The sequence below is a fragment of the Octopus bimaculoides genome, chromosome 18 (assembly GCF_046866305.1).
Source record: "Octopus bimaculoides isolate indiv1 chromosome 18, ASM4686630v1, whole genome shotgun sequence".
In the NCBI taxonomy this organism is placed as follows: Eukaryota; Metazoa; Mollusca; class Cephalopoda; order Octopoda; family Octopodidae; genus Octopus; species Octopus bimaculoides.
In genome coordinates, this window is record NC_142945.1 from 17,900,046 (window position 1) to 17,925,449 (window position 25,404).

The 25,404-nt window shown below is 35.5% G+C and overlaps 1 protein-coding gene across 3 annotated transcripts in view; it reads right to left on the bottom strand.

Moving 5' to 3' along the window:
- LOC106875469 (kinesin-like protein KIF23) overlaps window positions 1-19,407 on the bottom strand; it is a 60,755-nt gene extending 41,348 nt beyond the window's left edge. For all 3 annotated transcript variants that reach the window (XM_014923626.3, XM_014923627.3, XM_014923625.3), the window contains exons 1-5: window positions 19,265-19,407; window positions 8,467-8,530; window positions 5,850-5,942; window positions 3,046-3,072; window positions 976-1,081 (exon numbers count right to left, since the gene is read on the bottom strand). In XM_014923626.3, coding sequence (XP_014779112.1) covers window positions 976-1,081; window positions 3,046-3,072; window positions 5,850-5,942; window positions 8,467-8,530; window positions 19,265-19,275 — 301 coding nt within the window. In that variant the 5' untranslated portion in view covers window positions 19,276-19,407. The remainder of the gene's footprint in view (window positions 1-975; window positions 1,082-3,045; window positions 3,073-5,849; window positions 5,943-8,466; window positions 8,531-19,264) is intronic.
- Between the last annotated feature and the right edge of the window lie 5,997 nt (window positions 19,408-25,404).

The following is a 25,404-nucleotide window of genomic DNA, read 5'->3' on the forward strand; positions in this document are numbered from 1 at the left end:
ATTTGTGTTTTTATTATCATCTACTATAATAATACATTTGTGTTTTTCTCCGTCACAACATATGAATGAGAAAGGAAGGGGTGGTAGATGAATAAGGAACGAAGGGGTGATGGCAAACTAGTAGTGAGAGCACGTCAACTTTGTGTGAGTATATGTGTACGTAAAAGGGAGCTATGTAAATATTTGTATGTGTGTGCGTGTGTGTATTTAATGGAAGTGGGATGGTGAACATTCAACACAAAGAAAAATCAAACAGTTTCAATTCTGTGAGAATATGTGTATGTGTGTGCGTGTACAAGGGAAGTAAGTAAAATGTTGAGGAAAAAAAAATTAGATTGACTTGAGAGCATGTCAACTAAAGTCATGCCTTGGTAGGTTTTGTAATAGGTATGGCTGTGTGGATAAGTAGTTTGCTTCTCAACCACATGGTTTCAGGTTCAGTCTCACTGCACAGCACCTCAAGCAGAGTGTCTTCTACTGTAGCCCAGGGTCAACCAAAGCCTTGAGTGAATTTGGTAGGCAGAGATTCCATCATGCGTGCATGCTTGTGCCTCCTCTGATAGACGGAACCATAAACAGATAAGCTAATTAACGTAAGGAACTTTATCTGAGTGTGTCTCTTTAGAAGCATATGGTTAGGAATTTGTGGGGAGAACAATTGATTATATTTACCCCAGTACTTGTATGATATTTCATCAACCCCAGAGGAATGGAGGGTAAAGTGGATCTCAGCAAGATTTGAGCTCAGAACATAGAATAAAAACTACAAGGCATTTTGTCAGTAGTTTTAATCACTCAGCTAATTCTCTACCTTATACAATAATGACAACAATCCTAATAACAAATTCTTTACAAAAATTTTTCAGTCAGCATTATCAATATCAATAATTTAATGCTTGTTTTCTCCTCACCCATAATCATGATTACAATGATTTTTAAAAGATAAAATTCAAATGTTTAAACCTAACAACTTACTATTACGTCCAGCAATAAGATCTTCAACAAGAGGCAAAGCAACCACATCAAACACCTCCTTCTGTGTTGAAGCTTCATCAAATACTTGCTGGAATGTGTATAAAAACTGGGGGAGAGAAAAAAACAAAAAAAAAAACATTTAAAATGTTAAAATAAAAATTGTTAAAGATCATCATAAGGATGTCAAAGAAGCTTCTAGAATTACAGGTTCTTCCTATTTCTTTAAACATGTTCAACATTTTCAATGCACAGGCCACTCCAAAGTGGCCTGGAATAGGTGCGAACCAGTTCAAAGTGGTTCATGAGCATGATAAATGTCTGGCTAGCTCTATAGAGATACCTAACAGAAAAGTACCTAAGCACATCTATATTCAACTCATGGAATGAAAGACTAGCTACTTTCCCAGAATTTATTGAGAAAACTCAGGAAAATGAGTGATCATTCATTTCACTTTTCAACAGTTAATATAGTTTCAATATAATCCACTCTTAAGTATTTGAAAGCTATAATTTTAGAGGGGGAACGTTGTTTAGATGAGAGCATCACTGTAATTTGTACTGTGAATGATCATGACAATGGCTGTAATGAACAACACAAGTAGATTTTGTGAATGTTATGTAAGCCTAGTGTACAGACATTGTTTATTACTAATCTGCTAATCAAAATGTAAATAAATCTCAAAGCTTCATGTAAAAATATCAAACAATTTTTTGTTTCACATGTTAAAGACAACACACCATACATTGTATATATGTGCATGCATGTGTCTTTGTGTTTGTCTCCCACCACTGCTTAACAGCTGATGTTGGTTTGTTTACGTCCCACAGCCTAGCAGTTCACCATAAGACACTGCCAAAATAAGTACCAAGCTTTGAAAATATAATCACTAGTGCCGATTCACTCTTCTAAAACCCTTCGAGGTAATGCTCCAGTATGACCACAGTCTAATGACTGAAACAAGTTACTGGTAAAAAGAATGCATTAAGCTTCAGATTTTAAAAGCAAAGTCATTGATTTCGCCCCACCTCTCAAAAGCCATTACAATTACAAGAAGTGAAAGACCTTCAACCAAAAATCCAAATATAAGCACCAGACTTGTGATAATTTTAGTACAGTAATACCTCACTTTACAAGGAATTGCTTTATGAGACCCCGGGTTTATGAATTTTATTTTTCAAGTGTAAAATCCAAAATTTTGAACAAAGTGCAAAAATTTCTTTTACCATAACAAATATTTCTCTGTATGTTACCAAGAAATTTATAGAGTGAAAAACTGCTTCTAAGCAAACAACGCTAGGCTTGTGTTTTAAAAAGAAGTCTACAAGTCCGTCTACGAGTGCTTATGAATCAGCAATCGCATTAACAAGTGATGGTGTGTGCAAGTCTAATGATCTTGACATTCTTTTTACTTTGCATAAAATCTTCTTTGCATTCTACTGTTGTTTTATTGCTATTTATTTACAAGTATTACAAATTTTACAGGTAAAATATTTTTCTGGGAACGAATCACGATTTATAGCATTGCTACTGTAAGAAAGTATTGCTGTCTTACGAGAGTTTTCACTTTATGAGGGGTCTCCGGGAATAAATTAACTCATATATCGAGACATTACTGTAATAATACACCCAGGCCAGGGATTTTAGGAAGGAATGTAAGGGGGACAATTCTTAACTAAATGATTAAGCACGATTAAGGGAAAACTATTTAAAATTCAAAATTGTTTTTTTTTTCTGTATACAAATATCATCCCTATGGTTGCACTAAGGAATTCAGTTGCCTTTGCTTCATTTTTGTACTTGTAAATCGATGTATGCGCATGCATATACAAGTACACGGGTGCATTTCATATTTTTCTTATTCTTTAGTCCAAAGAAAATAAAGAGATCAATGCTTAGTCTTTGCAGTCTCTCCCAGGCAGGTGAGATCATTGCAGTTAGTTTTCATCTGTAGCTTTAATGTCTTGTATCTATGACTTAGTGTTACTTGTTAGTTTTCTTTATCAGATAATTCATAATAAACATCTCACTTCTTGTAAACTAAATTGCGAAAATAACAAAGGAATATTTACTTCTCTTGGTTGTGCATTTCGGGATCCCTAAAAAACAAAAGTACAAAGCATTTTTTAATAATCAAAATTTTCATAAATTATAAACAAAATAACACTTCTTTAGCAATGATTAATGCAAAAACAGTCAAAACAATTGTTATACATATTCTCAGACATCAGTCATTTCAACTATTTATCAAACATTATAAACATAAATAAATCTAGAAAACTCATTATTAAGAATGTACTGGACTCTTGATCGCATGGTTTCACTACAGATATTGAAAAGACACGATGCTGTACATAACTCAGTTAGTCAGATTGTTAATCAGCACTACGCTGTCTTTCAGATTTCTTATGTTGAATGAGAAAAATGACTAAGCAACAATGTACACATGTGCCAGGTTTTGTAAATCACTCTGCCCACTAAGCTTTGGAAAATGAATTTAGCAAAGTTTTATAAAAAGGTTTTAAGTGTTCTTATTGCTTAACACACACACACACACACACACAAAATTAATACCAAACTTAAAGAAAATAAGATGTCACAGAGACATCCAAATAGATATGGCATAGGCATCAGTGTATGGTAACAAGTTTGCTTCTCAACCATATGGTTCCAGGTTCAGTCTCATTGCATGGCTCCTTGGGCAAGTGTCTGCTACTGTAGCCTTGGGCTGACCAAAGCCTCGAGTAGATTTGGTAGAAAGAAACTGAAAGAAGCTCACCGTGTGCGTGTATATATATATATCTATATATATCCATTTCTGTATGTGTCTGTCCCCCACAATCACTTGACAACCAGTATTGGTGTGTTTAATTGCCATAACTTAGCAGTTCAACAAAAGAACTGATAGAATAAGTACCAGCCTTAATAAAAAAATAAGTACTGGGGTCGATTCATTTGACTAAAATTTCTTTAAGGTAGTGACCTACCATGGCTGCAGTCTAGTAAAAGGTAGAAACATAGATTAAACTATGAGGGGATGCTGAAAAATTCCTGGCTTTGAGTAAAAGAAAATACAAGAGAATCAGTTAATCATGATTTTATCCAACATATTCCCCTTTCAGATTCACACACCTATTGCAATGGTCCTTCAGTTTTCCTAAGCCATGTAAAAGAACTTAGAAGGTTGGGTCTCCAACCAGGCCCTTCACAATACCTTTAAAGCCAAGAACTTTTCAGCACCCCCTCATTCATCAGTTTGGTTGAAACTTTACATCAGTTGCTCTTTGTTAATTTAAGGTAAAATCACCAATAGGATATCAGATTCAAATTCACACCATATGGAATATGTTGAATTGAAATATCAAAGAATTAATAGGAGTCGTCTAACAGGCAAAGATACAATACCTCTGATGGAAACAAGAGAAGAATCAAATGAATTGACCCAAGACAGAGAAATAAAACTTTAAGAAGGTGTACTCATGAGATCTATTTATTTTAGTCTCTTGAAAGAATAATAACAATTGGTACAGTTATTTGAGATGACTTGGATAATTGATATCTCTGCAAGCTTGTGTGGAGCTGGAGATACAAAAATTGTAATTTGTTTGAGGAGAAACTTCAAGAGTGTGTCTCAAACTAGCATTTTTGAATTTTCTCTTCAAAAAAATGCATCCATTGTTTTCATGAACTGATCTATAGTTTGTTTTTTTGTAATTTAACCTACTTTTTTTTTGTAATTTTTACGAAAAACTCGCTGAGGATTCTTCATTTTTATATTGTTTACATGCCTGTTCCAACATTTCACATGATTTTATTCAATAAAACTTAAACTTCTTATAACTTCCATCATCATAATTGCTTTGCTTTCATTAAAAGTTTGTGGCCATATAGCTGTAATAGACAGCTATCACATGCAAAATATAATAATAATAATGAAATTATTGTGTATAGTTCTCAGGTGCACTACAACTCATCAAAGGTGCATGTACAAAAGTCAGGAAAGTGAACAGTGTAGAAGTCATGGTGTGCATGTGTATGGAGTGGGGTATATCGGGTGTAGTGTTGGCAAATTTCAGGAAGAATGGAGGTTTTAAAGGATGCAATGTCTCGGCAACTAGCAACTGATGCAGGTAATTTGTTCCATGCTTCACAAATCTGAAGTGTGAAAAAATGTTTCTGAAAGTCGTGGGAGTTGTGCTAGGCATGCCCACAGCTTCCAAATCATATTTTCTGATTGGATAAAAAATTTTAAATGCTAAACCTATGTAAAAATTTTTTTGAAACAAGTAAATAACAAAATCAGATTCAGCATGGAAAACAGTACATCAATATACCAAATTTGAAAATTTTCACTTAATTTTAAAATTTCAAAAACTGTGAAAGCAATAGACTAGATCTGGCAAGTGTTTTCTATTATGGCCCCAGGCCAACCAAAGCTTCATAAGTGTATTTGGTAAGGAGAAAGTGAAAGAAACCAGTTGTGTGTGAGAGGGGTAATATTTCCTTGCCTTGACTTTGTGCAAAAGCTGTAAGAGTCACGATCATGCAAGCAGTGGACTTCATTTCTAATCTCTAATGAAAACATACCTGGTCACAGGGAAATATTACCTTACTCGCAGAAAGGTGAGTGTTAGCAACAGGAAGGGCATCTGGCCCTAGAAAATCCTCCTCAACAAATTCCATCTGGCCCATAGAAGCATGGAAAACTGGAGGTCGTGGTGGTAGCAAATGACAATGATGATGATACAAAAGCATCTTCATACATTTTTAACTTGAGAAAATTTTTTGAAATAGATACAAAAACACCTGTACTGAAATTTACACTATTTAATAATTTCTGTTAAGAGAAAAAAAGAAATTCTGTGGTTTCACTTACATCAGCAGCTATCATCAATTGTACTTGATTATCACCTACACTTTTCAGACATACATTATTGGAGTCATCTGCTGGTTTGATACGACAGTAAACCTGTAGAAATATTTAACATTTACAAAATTTATCAACATGTTTACATTGAGATATTTATATAAATTTCAATTAGGCTATTTATTTTTTAGCCCCTCATAAAATCACATGTATCACAGTGTGATCTTAATCTCCTGTATCAAAAACATAGGAATCGGAAGAAATTTAGGAAAAAAGGGGTGGGGGCGCAAATGTCACCTTGGATATGCTAGAAACAATAGGTAAATGATAGGATTTCTGGGAAAACTTTTAAGTTTATATTGAAGAACAGGTTTTTAAATACCCTCATCACAAACACAAATTACAGAATAGAAAAAGGTCATTTCTATTGGATCTGAGCTGTAATTTTGTGTGTACACACAGCAAGAAAGGACATAATTCATACAGAAGTTTAACAGAGAGAGAGGGAGAGAGAGAGAGAGAGGGAGAGAGAGAGAGAGAGGGAGAGAGAGAGAGAGGGAGAGAGAGAGAGAGGGGGAGAGAGTGAGTGAGTGAGTGAGTGAGTGAGTGAGTGAGTGAGTGAGTGAGTGAGTGAGTGAGTGAGTGAGTGTGCGTGTGTGCGTGTGCGTGTGTGTGTGCGTGCGTGTGTGTGTGCGTGTGTGTGTGCACGCGCCAAAGTGAGTTATTCAGGGAAACATTACTTTCATTGTTCACACATCGTCATTCTCATAATGCAACACTTTGTAATTTTGGTTCAAATTGAAAGTGTGAAACTATTTTTACTTTCTAATGAAACCTGGTCATTGTAGAGCAGTGTCTTTCAAATAACTAAAGCTGGTTGTTGAGATACATAGAAAATATGTAAATGAAAGCAAAGTTTATTTGGTAGCCGAAAGATTACTGAATCTTTTGATACCCCATATGTCAAAAGTTGCAACTCAGTTTTCAAATGCATAAAGAACATACGCACACACATCCAAACTCTGTTTTATATATAGTATAGATATATATATACTACTATTGAACTGTGAGAATGAGTGCTCAACACTGCATAAGTGGATAAATATTCTTTATTTGTGGATTAACAAGGTAATTGTTCATGCAGGTAATCCTAAATGTGTTACAATATCAATAGGTACCATCTTGTTGAAACAAGACAATTACAAAAACAAAACTGTAAACAAAATATTTAACAGTAGGCATGACCATGTGATCAAAAAGTATGCTTCCAAGCCACACGGTTTCAAGTTCACACTCACTGCACAGCACCTTCAGCAAGTATCTTCATTGCTAGACCTGTGCCAATCAAAGCCTTGCGAGTAGATTTTGTAGATGGAAACTGAAAAAAAAAATGTCCATCATGTGTGTGTATGTTTGTGTCTCCTTGTCATGGCATTGCATGATTGTAAATGAAGGTCATTCATTTCCAATATTCTGCAAAAATATGCCTGACCATGGAGAAATATTACCTTGCTTGGAAACGTAAGGAACGGTGACAGGAAGGGCATCCAGCCGTACCAAATTACAATATACTCCATCCGACCCATGCAAGTATGGAAGAGTAAACATTAAAACAACAACGATGATAATGATGATGATGAATGAAATAAGTTCAAGTGTTAAGCTTTCAACAACTTAAATATGAAACAAATTCCAAGAATTAAATGAAATCCTTAACTTAATAAAATTCAAATATTACCCTTCCAACAATATTAAGTATTAAAAAAAAACAAAAACAATCAAAATATTTAACATAATGAAATAATGTTTTAAAAGAATAAAACAGAAACAGGAATATAAAACAAATACCAGGATAAATAAAACAAAATAAACGACTTTAAATGATTTACAAGTGGGATCCACTTGTAAGCCATTAAATTGTCAGTTATCTGGAAAGAAATGCTGTCTTGTTTTTCCATGATAGAATTAACAGGAAATTAAATATGAAAGTGGATGATAGTCACTTGTGTTCAATGCATGACTGTGTGATAAGTCTGCTACACAACCACATGATCTCAAGTTCAGTCCCACTGAGTGACACCATGGGCTAGTGTCTTCTATTATAGATCTAAGTTGACCAAAGCCTTGCGGGTGGATTTGGTAGATGGAAACTAAAAGTCTGTACATATTATCATCATCATCGTTTAATGTCCACTTTCCATGCTGGCATCCAGCCATAGAAAAAATCTGCCTGAACAAATTTCATCCAACCCATGCAAGCATGAAAAAGTAGATGTTAAAAAATGATGAACAAAATCTACTTAATTTACCATCTCACCAAGACCTCTTACCCAAGACCCCAATCCTCTGCCACCTCCTCTCTTCATACATTTACTTTGACAAACTCAGACTTGCAAACATTAAAACTGAACACCAGGCCTAAGAATATTGCCTGTCTTCCTTAAACCAGCAGAGATTACTAACATAAAACAGGCTTAATGTTTGGGTTAGATACAGTTGGTTTAAATGCTAAAGGGTTAAACAAACAGTATGTGAATCCAAGCTAAACAACAAGTACCGTCATCACCACAACATAATATTATACAGAATAAGAAAAGAAAATGAAAGAAATTCATTAAAACTTTACCTCCACAGGTTCTGTAACAGATGTTCCAGTAAATGCAAATTTCTTCCTTGGGGTTTTCCCCCTCCTGAAAAAGAAAAAAATACATTAACTAGTAAGGCATTCATATGAAGAATTCAAATTATCTTTATCACCCCAATATAACTGCTAACGTTTACCCTTTACCATTCAGATTATTGTGTTAAATGTAATGCTTATTTATTCACCCATGCCAGCATGGAAAACAGACCTATGATGATGATGTTTTGAATTAATTATGCTTTATCATGTAACTTCGCATGGAGGCGCAATGGCCCATTGGTTAGGGCAGCGGACTCGCGGTTTCAATTCCCAGACCGGGCGTTGTGAGTGTTTATTGAGCAAAAACACCTAAATCTCCATGAGGTTCCAGCAGGGGATGGTGGCGAACCCTGCTGTACTCTTTCACCACAACTTTCTCTCACTCTTACTTCCTGTTTCTGTTGTGCCTGTAATTCAAAGGGTCAGCCTTGTCACATTGTGTCACGCTGAACATCCCTGAGAACTACATTAAGGGTACATGTGTCTGTGAAGTGCTCAGCCACTTGCACGTTAATTTCACAAGTAGGCTGTTCCATTGATTGGATCAACTGGAACCCTTGACGTCGTAAACGACGGAGTGCCAACATCATTTAACTTCAAGATTTTGATGATGTGGCAGTTTATTTTTAGAATGACAGTGTGTCCTTCAGAAGCCAGTGCCACATAAATAGTACCCAGCACATTCTGTTAAGTGGTTGGCATTAGGAAGGGCATCCAGCCATAGAAACCATGCCACAACAGACAGCTGGAGTGCAAACAGCTCCCTGCTCGCCAGGTCCATGTCAAACCATCCAACCCATACCAGCATAGAGAGCGGACATTAAACAATGATGGCAATGACAATGATTGTATTGTATTAAAGGCTAAATCTGGCTGGTTTGAACATAAAACAGGCAAAATATTTTGGCCAGATATGGCCAGTTTCAATGCTAAAGAGATGATACTGGACTGTTTGCTTTGCACACAATTTAACTATCATTCTTTTTTAAGATAATATGAATGAAAAGGGTACGTGGTTTTGAAGCAAATATTTGTACAAAGAGCAAGCATCATCTTTAGCCTCATTTTTATATACAAGTGCAGGCATGGCAGTTTAAGAAACTTGCTTCCCAATCATATGATCACAGGTTCAGTTCTACTGCACAGCACCTTGGACAAGTATCTTCTACACTTCTACTATAGACTCGGACTGACCAAAGCCTTGTGAGTGAATTTGGTAAATGGGAACTGAAAGAAGCCTGTTATGTATGTGCATGTGTATGTGTGTGTACACCCTTATCTTGATATCATGTGACAGTCATAAATAAGCATCACCATCTTACAAGTACTATTGTTCATTTCCAGTCTTCTGTGATAAATGTTTGGGCTATGGGGAAATATTACTTTGCTTGGAAACAGATACAGGTTGGTGACAGGAAGGGCACTTGGCCATAGAAAAACTTGCCTCAACAAATCCCATCTAACCCATGCAAGCATGGAAAAGTGGACATTAAATTATAATAATTAAGTTTTATATACAGGATTAAGTTAATTGGGTTCCTTTCAATATAACATTTCTACTAGTGGCCATTCTTCATCTTTGTTGAGAACCAGCATCCTGGAAGCAGGGATCAGGCTGTACCACATTTTGTCTTCTTTGATCTATTTTTCACTCAACCATTATTTTTTATACACATCATATGTCCATTATAGTGCAATCTTTTCCCCTACCCACACAACAGCTGATATCTCTAAAGTTCAGTTTTTTTTTTTATCCTTTCAGTATATCCTTCACATTTAGAGCCCATATCTCACTATCATGCACTACTGCACTTCATATAATCTAACTTTATTTGAAGAGAGAAGCCCTTTGTTTCCAAGAGGTAATAGCTTTCTGAACTTTTACCACCCATCCTTACACTAGCTACTGTTCTTTTGTAACACTCACTTCTCATAGTGAGTCATTATAACAAAATTAAAAAAATTACAACTAACTTGCAGTTGAGTAGGTAAGGTGGGGGAGAATGAGAGAGACACCAAAGTAAGACAAAGGAATATCTATTACACCAGAACATAATACAGTTTTGCAACAGGATTTCAACCAATCACTCAACAACAATGTGTCACATAGCCCAACTCCCTTTTGACCAGTAACACTCGGAACTAATCACTCAAATATACACACCTTCCCAGCTTCACAATATTTGCATGTATTAATGAGGTCTCTAATTAACTCCACTATCCCAAAGGAATTGTCATATCTTCAACTGTCTCTTTAATGATTTGCTATCTGCAAAACAACTATTTGAATTACAAGTGTGTGTGTGTGTCTTTTACTTCTTTCAATCACCGGAATGTGGCCATGCTGGAGTACTGCCTTGAAAGGTTTTTCCTTCATTTCACCCTTTTAGTCCAAACAATCAGCCCCGGTACTTATTCTATCAGTTTCTTTTGCCAAACTGCTAAGTCACAGAGACATAAACAAACCAACACCAGTAGTCAAGCAGTAGTGGAGGACAACAAACGCAAAGGCACACACACAAAAAATGGGTTTCTTCCAGTTGCCATCTATCTATTTACTCACAAAGCTTTGCTTAGCTCAGGGCTATAGCAGAAGACACTTGCTTGAGATGTCACACAGTGGGATTGAACCCAGAGTCAGGTGGGTAAGAAGCAAATATCACACAGCCACACTTGCACCTCAGCCTTGCACCAAATATCATAAGCAACCTTTTGTTCTAAAATCCACCTTATTTTGAAACTTCTAAAATGCTTACAACTTCAACTGAAATTCCATATTAACTAGCATACTTAACCATCTGAATAGTCCTTAATGTTTGAGGCATGACCATTAAGTGACATGAATCTAACTTCAAAACTGAAGTGTGTCAGCTTAGGTTTATGAACATCCTGCATGTTAAACAATGAAGCTTTTCATGACCGTATTTCTGATGAAATAGTCTATCCATGTTTCACAAGGAATTTGAAGAGATTTAGTAGAATTAACTTTCACATCATTAAGCAGATGTTTGGAATGTAAAGAGTTCTTACACAAAATAAGGACAGGCTTATAATAAAACGTTAACACTTCAATACAAGAGGTTCTGAATCAAAGTAATATGTTCTACTGTACTCATTCCTTCATTATCTCCTTTGTGAAGCTTAGTGTCTTGGGATTGGCCTTCAGTACTTCATTCCAGGTTTTCCTGGTTCCCCCTCTTCCACAAGTTCCATTCACCAATCACTGATCCTGCTTAATGTCCAAAACTATTCCAGCACCAAGTCTAAGTCACCATTTCAAAAGAAGTTTAAATTACAACCGAAATTATCTGCATAAACATCAAGATTTTTTTTTTTTTCCTTTCTCTTAATTAAACAGCACAGGCATGGCAAGGGGTAGACATGGCTTATGTTTAAGAAGCTGTGTGGTAAGAATATGCATATATATCTATGCGTATGTCTGTGCTTATCCCACTTGACAACTGGTGGTGGTATGTTTACATCCCTGTAACTTAAAGCAGCAGTTTGGCAAAAGAGACTGATAGAATAAGTGCCAGGTTTTAAAAATTAAATACTAGGGTCAATACATTCCACTAAAAATTCTAGGCAGTGCCACAGCATGGCCTCAGTTCAATGACTGAAACAAGTATATAAATATATATATATATATATAATATCTCACACACATGCATCTGTGTTTGTCTCCCACCACTGCTTCACAATGTTGGTTTGTTTACATCCCCGGCAAAATAGAGCAATACAGCAAAATAGACAAATAGAACAAGTACCAGACTTAAATAAGTACTGGGATCAATTTATTTGACTAAACCCTCCAAGGCAGTGCTCCAGCATGACTGCAGTCCAATGACTGAAACACAAAGCTGAACATTAGAAGCATCAGTTGTGGTGTGCAAGAGAGACGATTGCGCTGGTATGGACATGTGGTGAGAATGGATGAGGATAGCTGCGTGAAAAAGTGTCACACCCTAACAGTTGAGGGAACCCGTGGAAGAGGTAGGCCCAGGAAGACCTGGGCTGAGGTGGTGAGGCAAGACCTTCGTACATTGGGCCTCACAGAGGCGATGACTACTGACCGAGACCTTTGGAAACGTGCTGTGCGTGAGAAGACACGGCAAGCCAAGTAAGATCGTTGCCAGTGCCCCTGGACTGGCTCCTGTGCGGGTGGCACATGAGATGCACCATTTTGAGCGTGGCCGTTGCCAGTACCGCCTGACTGGCTCCCGTAGGATTTTCGAGTGAGATCGTTGCCAGTGCCCCTGGACTGGCTTGTGCGGGTGGCACATAAAAGACACCATTTCGAGCGTGGCCGTTTTCGTGCGGGTGACATGTAAAAGCACCCACTACACTCTCTGAGTGGTTGGCGTTAGGAAGGGCATCCAGCTGTAGAAACTCTGCCAAATTAGATTGGAGCCTGGTGTTGCCATCCGGTTTCACCAGTCCTCAGTCAAATCGTCCAACCCATGCTAGCATGGAAAGCGGACGTTAAACGATGATGATGATGACAGACCATTTAAGCATAGAATGAGAGGTAGTAGAAACATGCATGATACTGATAGTTTATCATTATATCATCATCATCATCCTTTAACATCCATTTACCATGCTGGCATGGGCTGGACAGTTTCAGAGCTGGGAAACAGGAGAGTTGCACCAGGTTCCAGTATGATTTGGCTTCGTATCTATGATTAGATGTCCTTTCTAATTAATGGCAGCCACTTTACAGTGTGTTGGGTGCTTTTAGCATGTCACTTGCATGAGTGCTTTTACACAATGCCGGTACAGGGCCCAAGTCATAGATCGACTTTGAAACAGTTTTACATTTGAAAACTTCAGGATCCAAACTGAGCACCATGTGAAATGCTCAACTATTTGCATTGAATCTACCAACTAAATGCATTTTGTAAACTCCTATATTTCTATCATAAAATATTATATATATATATATATATATATATATATATATATATATATATATATAACAACATACAAATAAAAAATATATATAACTCATGCAAATAAATATAAATTTCAATCATGCTGTCAAAGATTAGATATCAGAGTATGTTGCAGACAATGTATATTAAAAATTCACAAGAAACTCCAGCTTTCAGACGTGAGCAAGTCAGATTTAATAATATACCTGCATAAAAAATCAATAATCTGTCACTTTTCTTAGCAGTCATAAAGCAAAGAAATATTTATTATAACATAATCAAAATCATGGTTTACTGAATTTTGGTCAAACATAAGTTTTGAAATTAACTAAAATGTTCACAACTACCATGTCTGTCATTTCATTTCAATCCCAAATTAAAATCCCAAGTTTTAGGAAAAAAAACATTATTTATACCAAAACACGCTCTCTTTTCAAATTGACACCTAACTAGTTTTTGCTGTGAGCAAGTGTGAAACAAGTTTTCTTTGTTTTTTTTTTTTAAAAATATAACACACAGATATCTACATACAGGTGCTGCATAATTAACAAGTTTACTTTGTAACTGTGTAGTTTCAGGTTCATTCCCACTGCATGACACCATGCACGGGTAGACCAATACATTGTGAATGAATTTAGTAGGTGAAAACTGTATCCAGATGTTGAGGAGTGGTCCATTCTGTGAAAGACTAGGGGAATAAGAACTTTAGTTAAACACAAGTAAATCTGGTCACAGTATGGAAAAAGCAAGCATAAAAACAATGCTCGAATCAACGAGCCATGTGCCTTATAGGTTGAATAAAAGAAGCGAAACTGAGCCTGGAGTTCTACACACACGCCATGCCATTCAGGGGCTTCACTGTCAGCACCTTCCTCACTTTGGTATTTTGTGCTATGCTCCTACCACACACCTATGAACTCCGTTCTATAACACTGCACTTTCTTTCACAAAATCCATTTTTATTCTCTAACCCTAAAATTATCTTGATCTCTCCTGAACTGTCTCATCTTTCCTTCCAAAAAAACTGAAAATCAATAGGACTTTTTGGTTCAGAACTCTCATCCTCAACCACATTCAGCATGGAACCTTCAAATACTTCCGTCTCAAATCTTGTTGCCACATTATCTACTTTAACTGTACTTCTTGCCTCATCTACTGCTTTGCTTCTAAACAAGAGAGAGAAGCCTCCATGTGCTCATTTGACATGGTAGAAATAGCAACCAAATATCTCTCAAATCAAAAAAAAAAAAAATAGATATATTGATAAACTATGTCTGAAAATATGACAGGCTGGTCAAGGCTAGGATGCCATTGATCAAAGCTAAAGCAATTAAGGCTGACTTAGAGCTAAACAACAAGTGGAAGCTTTGCAAAACACTGTATGCAGTCAAAGTGGGCATACTCCCAACATCATCTTGATATCTGTAACAATATTCAGGGTGTCTCCAAAACTGTGGCCTGACATTTCAATTTGTCAGGCCACTTTACAGATTAATTTTCAGTTTGTGAGATCATCTTACGCTCACAGACACAAGTGTGTCATCATCTTTGGCATTTCTAATCTCTCAGTAAATGTTTGTTTTACCTTTAAATTCTAGCCCAAACCTTCACTTAGCATATTCTTCTTTCATCTGCTACTTTATATCTCTACATCTGCACATAATCATATATAGTTTGTTAACTAGTGTACATCCATGCCTTACACTTCCCTTGTCCCCTAATTATTACATCAACAGGTCTCTCTCTCTCTCTCTTGATCCTCTCATCTCTTCTGCTACACCTCATTTTCTCCTATCCTAAATTATCTCTTCACATACACCTCTCTCTCGCTTTTTATTAAAATTTTTTTTTTTATACACACACCTTAGTGTCTGGGTATATGTATTCATGTATATACAAGGAAGTGTAGAAAATTTCCTGGCTTTGGGTAAAAGAAAATACAGGAAGATCAGTTAATTATGATTTTATCCAACATATTCCTCTCTCAGATACATTTATTGCAGTGGTTCTTTAGTTTTTCTAAGCCCTCTAACCAGGCATTTCACAATACCCTTAAAGCCAGAAACTTTTCAGCAATCCCTCATATATATATATATATATATATATATATATATGTGCATAGAAACATGTTTACATATGTATTTCTCTATTAGTTGCCATGCTTATATGCAAATCCTGTATGTTATCTTAATGGAACTCTGGTTTAAGCACCCCATATAATCCCTCATTGTTTTTTTTTTGGGGGGGGGAATTTTTGCAAATTTATGCTCTTTTAAAGTTTTTAAAATTCTCACACACCCTCCCCAATAAATCCTATTTTCACTTTCCTACTCCAACTCAAAAACTTGCTGTTTATAACAGACTTCTCATCACAATCACAATTTATGATAAGGAAATGGTTTGGGTTCAGCTGCAGTGTGTGGTATCATTGGACTTAGTGTTTTTTACTATAGCCCCAGATTAAACAAAGCTTTGTGAGCGGATTTGGTAAATGAAAAGTGAAAGGAGCACATAAAATGTGTGTGTGTGTGTGTGTGTGTGCGCGCGCTTGTCTTGACATAGCATGAGAGGTAAACTTTGCTTGTAAAATAAGTGAGGGTTAGTAACAGGAAGGGCATTTGACCAGAGGAAACTCATCACTTCGTCTGAATCATGCACAAGTGGAAAAGTGGACATCAAAATAATGATGATGATGATATTAACATCTCTTATCAGTAAACTAATCCCAAAGCAATACAAAAAACTTGTACAAAAGAGACAGTTGGCAGAGGAATTAATAGATATAGAAACGAGATAAGTAACTTCATATATTGAATGTGCAGATAATAAGGGCAGATTATAAATACAAATTCTTATCAGTAAGCATTAATTCTGGTTTAAAAAAAAAAAAAAAAAAAAGCAGTTTTTACACAAAGCATAGTAAATAACTGATCTAAAGGAAGTTACCTAAGATACGTAATTAGTACTGGGAACAGAACTAGTATTAAAACAAGAGCTTCAGTCCATGTAGTTAATTCCTTTCTCTGAATGGAATGAAAACTACATGAAATGAGAGTTAAGCCTAACTTAATATGAAGCATTGTGAATGAGAGGAGTTGAGTTATTAGATTGGTGTGCTATGCTAAAGTTATGAGATAAACAATTCATAAAGATATATGAACAAAATACTTTGATAAGGATCAGTTACATAACAAGTAAATGGCAAATAAGTGAAGCTGTAGGCCTTCCTGTCTTCTTTGTAAGCAGTTTGCTTCCTAACCACATGGTGCGGGTTCAGTCCCACTCCGAGGCACTCTGGGCAAGGGCGGAGACGGACTATATGTAATCTGAACCTATCCCCTCCTTATTCATTTATTTTTTTTTACGGAATCCCACGTTTTAGGCTATGGAGATTCCGATTCTGAAAAAAAAAATTTCAAAAATCTCAAATTCAAAATTTCGAGTTAGGGTTAGGTTTACCCTGTGGATCTATATAAAAACCGGTGGGGGAGGGAATCGAAATTTTGAAATTGAGATTTTTGAAAAAAAAATTTCAGAATCGGAATCTCCAACGTGGGATTCCGTAAAAAAAATAATAATAAGGGGGAGAAAGGTTCAGATTACATATAGTCCATCTGGACCGAAGGCCATCGTGTGTGTGTGTGTGTGTGTGTGTGTGTGAGTTTGTCCCACCCCACACCGCTTGACAACCGGTGTTGGCGTGTTTACGTGCTCGTAACAGAGGTTCGACAAAAGTCCGATAGAATAAGTGCTAGACTTTAAAAAAGTAGGCATTCTTTCGGCCAAATATATACCATCACTTTAGGGAACAATAAATATATATAACTTCGGCTTAAAGAGTCTGACGAGCCGCCCATTGGGCTAGGCGCTTTATGGATGTGAAACCATTGGTCACTATGACCAGATATAAACTTAACTGCACACACACACAATATAAAAAACTATATTTTTCATCAATCAGTGCTGTTAAAGACATTGACTTAAAATTGTACGCACACACACAATATATATATATATATATATATATATATATATATATATATATATATATATATAAAGAATACATAACAAAAACAGGTAGGTTTCAGTATTTCCTGTTGTGAACATTAATGGAAATACTAATATGAAAAAAATCCACTTCATTTTTGACAATACCTTGCTAAGTAAATTTAAAAAAAAAAAAAAAAAAAAAAGTTTTATGGGAGTGAAACAAAAATGTTTTCTAAATACGTGCTGAGGAGTGGCTTTGTGGTAAGTAGCTCGCTTACCAACCACATGGTTCTGGGTTCATTCCCACTGCGTGGCACCTTGGGCAAGTGTCTTCTACTATAGCCTTGGGCCGACCAAAGCCTTGTGAGTGAATTTGGTAGACGGAAACTGATAGAAGCCCGTCGTATATATATGTATGTATGTGTGTGTATATGCTTGTGTGTCTGTGTCCCCCCCCCCAACATCGCTTGACAACCGATGTTGGTGTGTTTATGTCCCCGTAACTTAACGGTTCGGCAAAAGAGATCGATAGAATAAGTACTAGGCTTACAAAGAATAAGTCCTGGGGTCGATTTGCTCGACTAAAGGCGGTGCTCCCGCATGGCCGCAGTCAAATGACTGAAACAAGTAAAAGAGTAAAAGAGAGTTATTATTGTACAAGACGCACACAGGATGCGAGACGAGATCGGATGTGGATATATCCCGATTTTGAGGAGTGACAACGTTAATAGAGTTAAAACAAAAACAAAAGAAAACATGAGTCAGTCGAGTCATTTTAAGAAAGAAAAAAAAAAGCACAATGCCGGTTAGGTTACTTTTATTTAACATAATTATCATGCATCTAAGGAACAATGGATAAGTAGGCTATTGTCAATTGTTTTCGCTATTATCAGCAAGGCAGTACTCAGTAATGAAATTAGGATAGATTTAAATAACTAACGAGAAAACAGTAAATGATCTGGCTGTTAGTAAAATCGGGGACCTCGATGATAATCCCGAAGAGCCAAACGAAAGATATATTTTTTTGTCGTACTAACGATTATGGATTAAATTTGAGCTCTTTATTTTGAGTGGCCGGACAACTTTTTTGAAACTGTCACCCACTAGAATGAATATGAATGTATATATATATATATATATATATTATATATATATATATATATATATATATATATATATATATATACACTTAAATATACACATAAATCAAGCGCACTCTAAAATTATTGACTTTCACATTTCTAATAACAAAAAATTTCCGTTAGTCACACGAGCTGTTTGAAGGTTCAAATTATGAAAATTTTGTCACATGAAATATATATTCTTTAAACCTTTAGTTATCCAATATTGAAACTAATACAACTTCCTAAAAATTATAGAAAAATTATTAAATAACTTCAGAAAGAAATATAAACTGGAATTTTGAATGAGAAGACAACAGAAATGGTAAATTACTGTTGATAAATTAACTTTCATAATACATAAAACAACGTCAAATATATTCAAATAGAAACCGTAAGACCTTTAAATAAAACAGAGCAACAGTTAGATGACAGTTGTTGAAAAAGGTGATTATTGACTTAAAACGATGGCAGAGTTCACCAAACGTAATCTGCAATTCAAAATTAAAACCGAAAAACTAATTTAATTTTATAACAAAGAAAATTCTAACACAGTTCTAAAACAAATTACCAAGCTACGTCAGATAGATTTTATAAACAGAAGCGACAGAAAGGTGGCGTGGGTTGCACATATGAAGTAATTTTTTTTTAATAACTCTTCCTTTACAAGTGAATTAAAACAAAATAACTACTTACTGTCCTTTCATATTGACAAGAAAATCAAGCGGCTCTCAAGCAACGCTGAAATATCAAGGTAGAGAATTTATCAAAGTTAAATTGACCGCCAACTATTCGTTCGCCATTTAAATCAACAATTAAAATAACAACCAATCAACGGTGAGAAGATTATCACGTGACTGAAGCACAATGAAAATACGCCGGTTGACGTCCACTTGTTATATTAAAATGATCGACTGCTAAACGGATCAATTACAGAGGAAGATGTCCTACCACAACCGATTTATGCAGCTGTGAAATTATATTAAAGTGCAGACGGTGCCGTTGTGTCTCTTAATATTTATCACTTCTAGAGAGATGCTTTTGCCTATTAAATTAACATACTATCCGAGATGGATTAGACGATTTGTCTTTTTCCACTTTACGGAAATTAACTAAAGCATAATAGAATAGATTTATTATAAATGTTTATTCTTTCGTTATTAGATAACTTGTTGAGCTTTCTTTCGATTTCAATCTCCTTAATCATTCAATCAAGTATATATAGAGAGAGAGGGAGGGAGAGAAAGAGAGAGATCTCAAAGTTTTTTTGTTTTTTTTTTTGACAAGTGACATGATCTAAGATAGTTTATGAAAACTTCAAACAATTGTATCGTGGAAAAATCACGGTAACCGTTTAAAAAACATTTATCATCATATTCACTTTATATCGTCTTGTAATAGACTTGTCAAAACGTAACTGTCAAAATGATGACGTGTGCCTGAAATTGTGTGAGTCTTAGAAGTTCAACGAAATTTTTCACACTTCATAGTGGAAGTTACTATTCCAAAATAAAACGAAGTAAATACAAGGCCGTATGTGTGTACGTTGAATGCGATCCTCGACGAGGTTGACATCATCCTTCGGGAGCGGCGGGGTTTAGGAGAATCAATAAAAAAGGTTTTCAATATAAGCAACTTCTTCGCCGCTCAAACAAACAATGGGACTAATCACCAGCAGCTGGAAAAGACAAACGGTTAATGAAAGGGTATGAATTCACCAACTAGCTGTGTAAGTGTTGATAGAATTATTAGAACGTCAAACGAATTGCTTTGCGGTATTTAGTTACGGCCTATTACGTTATGAGCTCTAATCTTTCCATGGTCATTTTAGCTTATTCTCTTTTTAGGATGGGAGTTCTTAAAATAAAGTATTAGACAAGTACAAGGGGCGACGTACACCATATGTATGTATATACGATAGGCATACCTACATAAGTGTTTTCCCCTACTTTGTTTCCTCATAACTTTGAGAAAGATGGGGATTTTGGGATTTTTTTAATGAAATTTTCTAGAAGTATTTTTCAGAGTGTGTAGATTACGATTGCATCGGAAATTAATGTGGGAAAAAAAAAGTTGGTGAGCACGCACACTTACATACTGACACACATCACATGTAAATCGACAAAATAAAACTAGAAATTTCGAAAAATATTGTGATGGGTATCAGTATGTATGTGTGTGTGCTCGCTATTTTTTGATTTTTCATATCAAGTTCCCATATAATCCTTATCTAAATCATTCGAAAAGTATTTGCAGAAAATTTCATTAAAGAATACCCGTTTTTCTGAAAGTTATGAGGAAATAAAGCCAACTCATGTCAATTTTTCTTCCCCTGTGAAACTCCTCTCCCCACTCCCGGAAATGTTTTTCACACCAAATTTCCGATGTAATCGGAATCTATACCACCTGGAACGTATTTGTACAAAATTTCATTAGAAAATATCCATTTTCTGAAAGTTCTGAGGAAACGAAGTCGACGTGGGTGGGAGACACTTGTGTAGGTATGCCTAAACGATATATATATGTATATGTGTGTGTGTGTATCGTATACACTCACACACATACATACACATATATATACAAGGAGAAGATAAAAATTATCTACACTTTTGTCAATACTTTCCTTAAGTTAGCCACACCACCTTCAGTGCTTGCATGCAAAAAGTGGGTACTCTTGTGCTTATGTAATCAAGGTTTAACCTTGATCACTCAAGTTTTCCTCCTTGTGTTTTCAGAGTAAACATTACTGCTTTGCTGGCGGTGTGCACCAAGGAAGAACAGAAATCGGTGAACCAATTTCTCTGCTCTGAAGATGTATCAGGGGCTGTAATTAATCACAGGCTTTCAGTACAATATGGGGACAGCCTGCTACTATCTGGAAGTGTGTATGAGTGGATTGAGAAGTTTTAAAATGGCCAGATAAGTGTGAAGTATGAAGAGGGAGGAGGATACTTGTCAACTTCCACTGCCATGAAGATTCAACAAGCTTGAGAGATGGTTCTGGTGAAACGATGAGTGATTATCATTGAGGTGGCATATTCTCTGCAAATTAGTTATGGTTTTGCATACAAAATCATCCATGACAAGCTTTGCTTCCATAAAATCTGTGTGAGACGGTGCTAAGAGAGCTTACCGAAGCCCAGAAGTGCAATTCAGTGGAGATCCAGCAAAGCTTACTCAACTGCTACAATCATGAAGGTAAAGCTTTCTTGGGAGAGAATAGTCATAGGAGACCAGACTTGAGTCCATCACTTTTAACCAGAATTCAAAAGGCTGAATATGGAATAGAAACGCCAGCAATCGCCAGCATAAAAGAAATTAAAGACTCGACCTTCTGCAGAAAAAAAGTGATGCTAACCATTTTGGGGGGATGCAAAGAGGGCTTGTACTGAAACATTACCTGGAAAAGAGGGGTCTAGTGTTACCAGTGTAAGCTCCAGTGAAATACTGGCCAACAAACTGAAATCAGCAATTTGCACCAAATGCCAAGGTCAATTATCAAAATAAGTATTATTGCTACACAACAAAGCAAGTGTTATTGTCGCCACATATGGATGCCCACACTGTTGGGACCATTGAAAAATTGTGCTTGAAGTTGCTGGAACTTCCTGCATACAGTTCATTTTTTTGTCCCGTCTGGCTATCAACTCTTTGGACAGCTCAAACAGCCTTTATGAAGCCATTGATTTGCTGTGGATGAAGAAGAGAAGGAAATGTTACATAAATGGTTGCATGACCAGACCAAATAGTAAAATATATATTTCTCATTCCTCTCTTTATTTATAATTTATATATATATATATATATATATATTCTTTTATTCTCTTATTTGTTTCAGTTATTTGACTGCAGCCATGCTGGAGCACTACCTTTAGTCAAACAAATCAACCCCAGGACATATTCTTTGTAAGCCTGGTACTTATTCTATCAGTCTCTTTCGTCGAACCACTAAGTTACAGGGACTTAGCAATATCAGATGTCAAATGATGCTGGGGGGACAAAGACAGACACAAAGTCACAAATATATACATATATGTATATATATATATATATATGTATATATATATATATATATATATATATATATATATATATATATATATATATATATATATATATATATATATATATATATATATGGGCTTCTTTCAGTTTCTGTCTACCAAATCCACTCACAAGGTTTTGGTCAGCTTGAAGCGATGAGTAGAAGACACTTGCCAATGGTGCCACACAGTGGGACAGAACCCAGAACCATGTGGTTGGGAAGCAAGCTTCTTACCACACAGTCACACCTGCATATATATTATACAAACCGAGAAACAGACAGACAGATAAATAGATATACACATACACACACATACACACACACACACATTTCAATACATGTCATAGGTATGTTGTTTATTTAAACAAAAACCTTTTGTTCATTACTCAAATTCCACAATACTACAATCATCAAGCAAACTGTTCCCTTTTGGAGTATTTCCAGCTGGCTTTACATATATATTAGAGAGGGTTTGCTAATTTGTGTATAGTTATTTTTTCATTGACTGGTTTTATATTGTTGTTTTATTAAAACATTTTATATAGTTTCATCATTAATGATAACCAGGAAATAATACTTAAGCCAACTAATGAAAACAGAACAATTAGCAAATTGGCAAATGAAATCATAACATCCATAGAGAACTCTTAACAATGCAATGTTTAAAAGAAGTAAGCAAGATCTCTACATAATGTATCCAATGTAAATTATGAATGGACAAGAAATCCAACTGTACTCTATTGCAGGGGTTTTCAAACTGTGGTCTGTGGATAGCAAATACTTTTTATGGGCAATTTGATTTTATATATGTTTTTTAATCAAAATCTTTTAATTTAAATACTGTTAAATAAATAAATGTAAAAATATATGTTATTTTAAGCAAATATTTATGTATAAATTTTATAAGCGTTTATAAGGTAAAGCCTGAAATATAAAGGGGTCCGCAAGTCAAAATGTTTGAAAACCCCTGCTCTATAGCACTGGGATCACAGATAGGCTGACAGACAAAACGACTATGTGGCAGACACATAGTAGTAGTTAGAGATAAGAGCACTAATCAAATATATTCTTCCATATGCTCAGAAGGTTCTGTAATGGGAACTCCTGATGTCACAATTCTAACCAATCATGACTTCACATGGATTAAGCTTCAGCAATGATTTCATCTTTTGATGCACTTCCATCTGAGCCTAACTATCAGTATAAGTTCAGCATAGCTTGACTACTTGACAGAGAGCTTGGTGAGAGTATTGAAAAACTGCAGTGAAAGCATTGACAGACACCGTAGGAGATGGCCAACAGAGACAGCAAACAGCAACTTACAACACAAAGGCAATGAACAGCCAGAAGATGAAAACATTAGAAACCAGTAGCATGGCAAGTAGAGAACCACACTTTAACTGCTATTTCATTTACACCAAACTAAATAACATTCAAATACTCTTGACATTTTGTTGTTTTTAGTAGTTAGGACAGTATTTATTTTTGCATATGAAAAGAATAAAATTTTCAAAAATTGTAATAAATTTGGTATTCGTCTTTGTATAGTCCCATAGTTACCATTCAGAGCTTCTATTACCTAGGTGACCTAATCAGTAATTAAGGTGGGAATCACTGACAGTATACAGAGTGGAAAAAGTTCAGGGAGTTACTTGCTGTGCAGGCAACAAAGAATCTCTTTTTGAATCAAGAGTATATGACGATTATGTAAGAAGTGCAATGTTGCATGGTAAAAAAACATGGGCACTGAAAGCAAAGAATTTGCGAAGATTGAAAAGAAATGAGACAAGAATACTTCACTGGCCGTGTAGTTTTAGTGGACACGAACAATGGAGCACAAATATGCTGAGAGAAAATCTGTATATGAGAGGAAAATTGGGGAAAATTTATATCAGGGTGCTGATACTCGCAAAAGAAATGACAAAAGAATACAGAAGCTCTGTTGGAGAGTACTCCTCCAAACCGTGTAAGCATGGGAAAATGAAAGTTAAAAATGATGATGATGATAATTATATATATATATATATATATATATATATATATATATATATATATATATATATATATAATGTACTTGTGTGGATGCACTCACTGTAGCTAGCTTATTTGTCACCTTGGAATTTTCAATTTTAAAGCTGTGAGAAACAAGAAAATTAATCATCTTACAAACTAGACCTTAATATTTAATGAGAATGAAATATTATTTTCATTTTACTTTCATTCTATAGAAACATGTAAGAAACAAGGCAGCATGGACAATATCTTCAAAATGTGTGCATGTGTATATGCACACATGTATGGGTATGTGCAAGCTTCTGTGTGTGTGTGTGTAGGTGCGTGTGTGTGCGCGCATGTGTATGCATGTATCTGTGTGTGTGTATGTGCACACGCATACACAGATGTATTCATGTTAATACATGTTTTAATGACACACACAATTTGCTACAGGTATTTTATTGTGTTCAGGGGATAGAAACAATTTATTCTGTATCACTTTGATTAACCTTGCTGCCAGGAATATTTACATATGTTATCTATAAGAGAATGATATCTTTTCCAATGAATGGTTGATCTTACTATCACTTATTGCATGATGCCACAAACAAGTACTGATCCTCAAAGCCCCCACCTTCGTGGTATTCACAATATTTATATTCATTGTATGTTTAAAACTTGTAACCATAAAATCAATTCTCCATTACCCACCCTAAATTTGTAGTCATAGTTTTAAATTAGATTAGAGGATTGACAAAAATCATTAGATGCCTCATATCTCATATAGTCTAACTTT